This window comes from Chlorella variabilis (genome assembly GCF_000147415.1).
Source record: "Chlorella variabilis unplaced genomic scaffold CHLNCscaffold_33, whole genome shotgun sequence".
Classification (NCBI taxonomy): domain Eukaryota; kingdom Viridiplantae; phylum Chlorophyta; class Trebouxiophyceae; order Chlorellales; family Chlorellaceae; genus Chlorella; species Chlorella variabilis.
Window position 1 is genome coordinate 311,191 of NW_005435055.1, and position 1,419 is coordinate 312,609.

The 1,419-nt window shown below is 65.1% G+C and overlaps 1 protein-coding gene across 1 annotated transcript in view; it reads right to left on the bottom strand.

Moving 5' to 3' along the window:
- Nucleotides 1-309: 309 nt before the first annotated feature.
- The window catches only part of CHLNCDRAFT_141372 (hypothetical protein), a gene marked incomplete at both ends in the record, with an annotated part of 2,702 nt that continues 1,592 nt past the window's right edge, over nucleotides 310-1,419 (bottom strand). The window contains 3 exons of the mRNA XM_005843236.1: nucleotides 310-321; nucleotides 899-991; nucleotides 1,244-1,351. Coding sequence (XP_005843298.1) covers nucleotides 310-321; nucleotides 899-991; nucleotides 1,244-1,351 — 213 coding nt within the window. The remainder of the gene's footprint in view (nucleotides 322-898; nucleotides 992-1,243; nucleotides 1,352-1,419) is intronic.

The window sequence follows — 1,419 nt, forward strand, 5'->3', positions numbered from 1 at the left end:
TCGATTTTCTCTCCCTCTTGGACGGCGCATGATGCGTGGTGCCGCTGTCCCTTGTCTCCCTCCATCCCTCCTCCGCTACCCGACTGTTCACTCCAGTTGCTGCAAGCCAACGCAGTTGTGTGCGTGTCTCAACCCTACCCTCTTGCCCCCACCCTGCATGCTCCTTTGCCCATCCACCACCTTTTCAGCACTGCTCTTGATCCACTGCTACCTGTGCCGACCTCATCACTCGAGTGTCCACTCATGTCCTGGGCAACCAACCACACACATCCCAACAGCCCCACCCCTGAAACTCCCCAAGACCACATGTCAGGCAGATAGCTGCAGAACAGGTGTGACAACGGCCCATGCCGGCGGGCAGCCTGTGTGACAGAAGAAGGCCGCCCCACACCGCGCCTCTGTGCGTGCACACCACAGCTGACTGTCTTGGCATTGCAGTGTGATCAGAATGTTGGCGAGTTGCGGTGCGCAAAACTTAAAAAACAATGAAAACATGAACCCAAAATGCTGGGGGGTGTCTCTTCTCGAGCAAGAAAGAATGGATGAAAGGCTGAGGTGTTGACCAGGGGCAGCCGCTCGCGCCGCGAGAGCGGTGCCACGCGCCGCGCTCAGAGCTGCGCTGCCATGTGCCGCGCTCAGAGCTGCACCGGTAGGGGCAGGGAAGCGGCAGGAGCGCGTCAGCAGCAGCAGGAGGCAGGTGCACCACCGCAGCAGCAGCGAGACTACGGGCAAGCGGCGGTGCCGGGCAGCCCTCTTCCTCCCGGGCCCTGCGCCCGCCACATCCTCGCCCAGCGCCCACACCAGCCCAGCCCAGCCCAGCCCAGCCCAGCCCAGCCCAGCATCTCTCTCTCTCTCTCTTGCACACACACACACACACACACTCTTGCACCCAACTCACGCTGAGGCCCAGGTAGCCCAGGATGGCCACGCCCACCAGGCCGCCCACCACGGTGGCAATGGTGCCGATGTCTGTCGTGTCGCCGCTCTGGATCTGCAGACAGGCAGGCAGCACAGCACGCCCGCCGCCTACTCGCTCACTCCCAAACACACCTATCGCTCGCCGTCCCCGCAGCCGCCTCTCACGGGGCCAGGCAGCCGCGGACCCTTTGCAGACGCACCGCCGCAGGTCAGCACGAGGGCCACGCCGCGCCGCACACAGAGCACAGCGCCCCCTCCCTCCCAACTGGCGCCACCCAACACCCCAACACCGGCGCCAGCACACACCAGGCCCCACCCAACCCACCTTGCCCGTCTCCACGTTGAAGCGGGCGAAGCGGCGCTTGGGCGCGTTGCACTGCGGGCAGCGGTAGTCGGTTGGGGTGGCCTCAAAGGGCGTCTCGTCACAATAGATCTGCGGGGGTGTGGGCAGGGGGGGGGGGGGGGGGGCAGGGGGGGGGTGGTAATGGGTGGGAGGGAGGA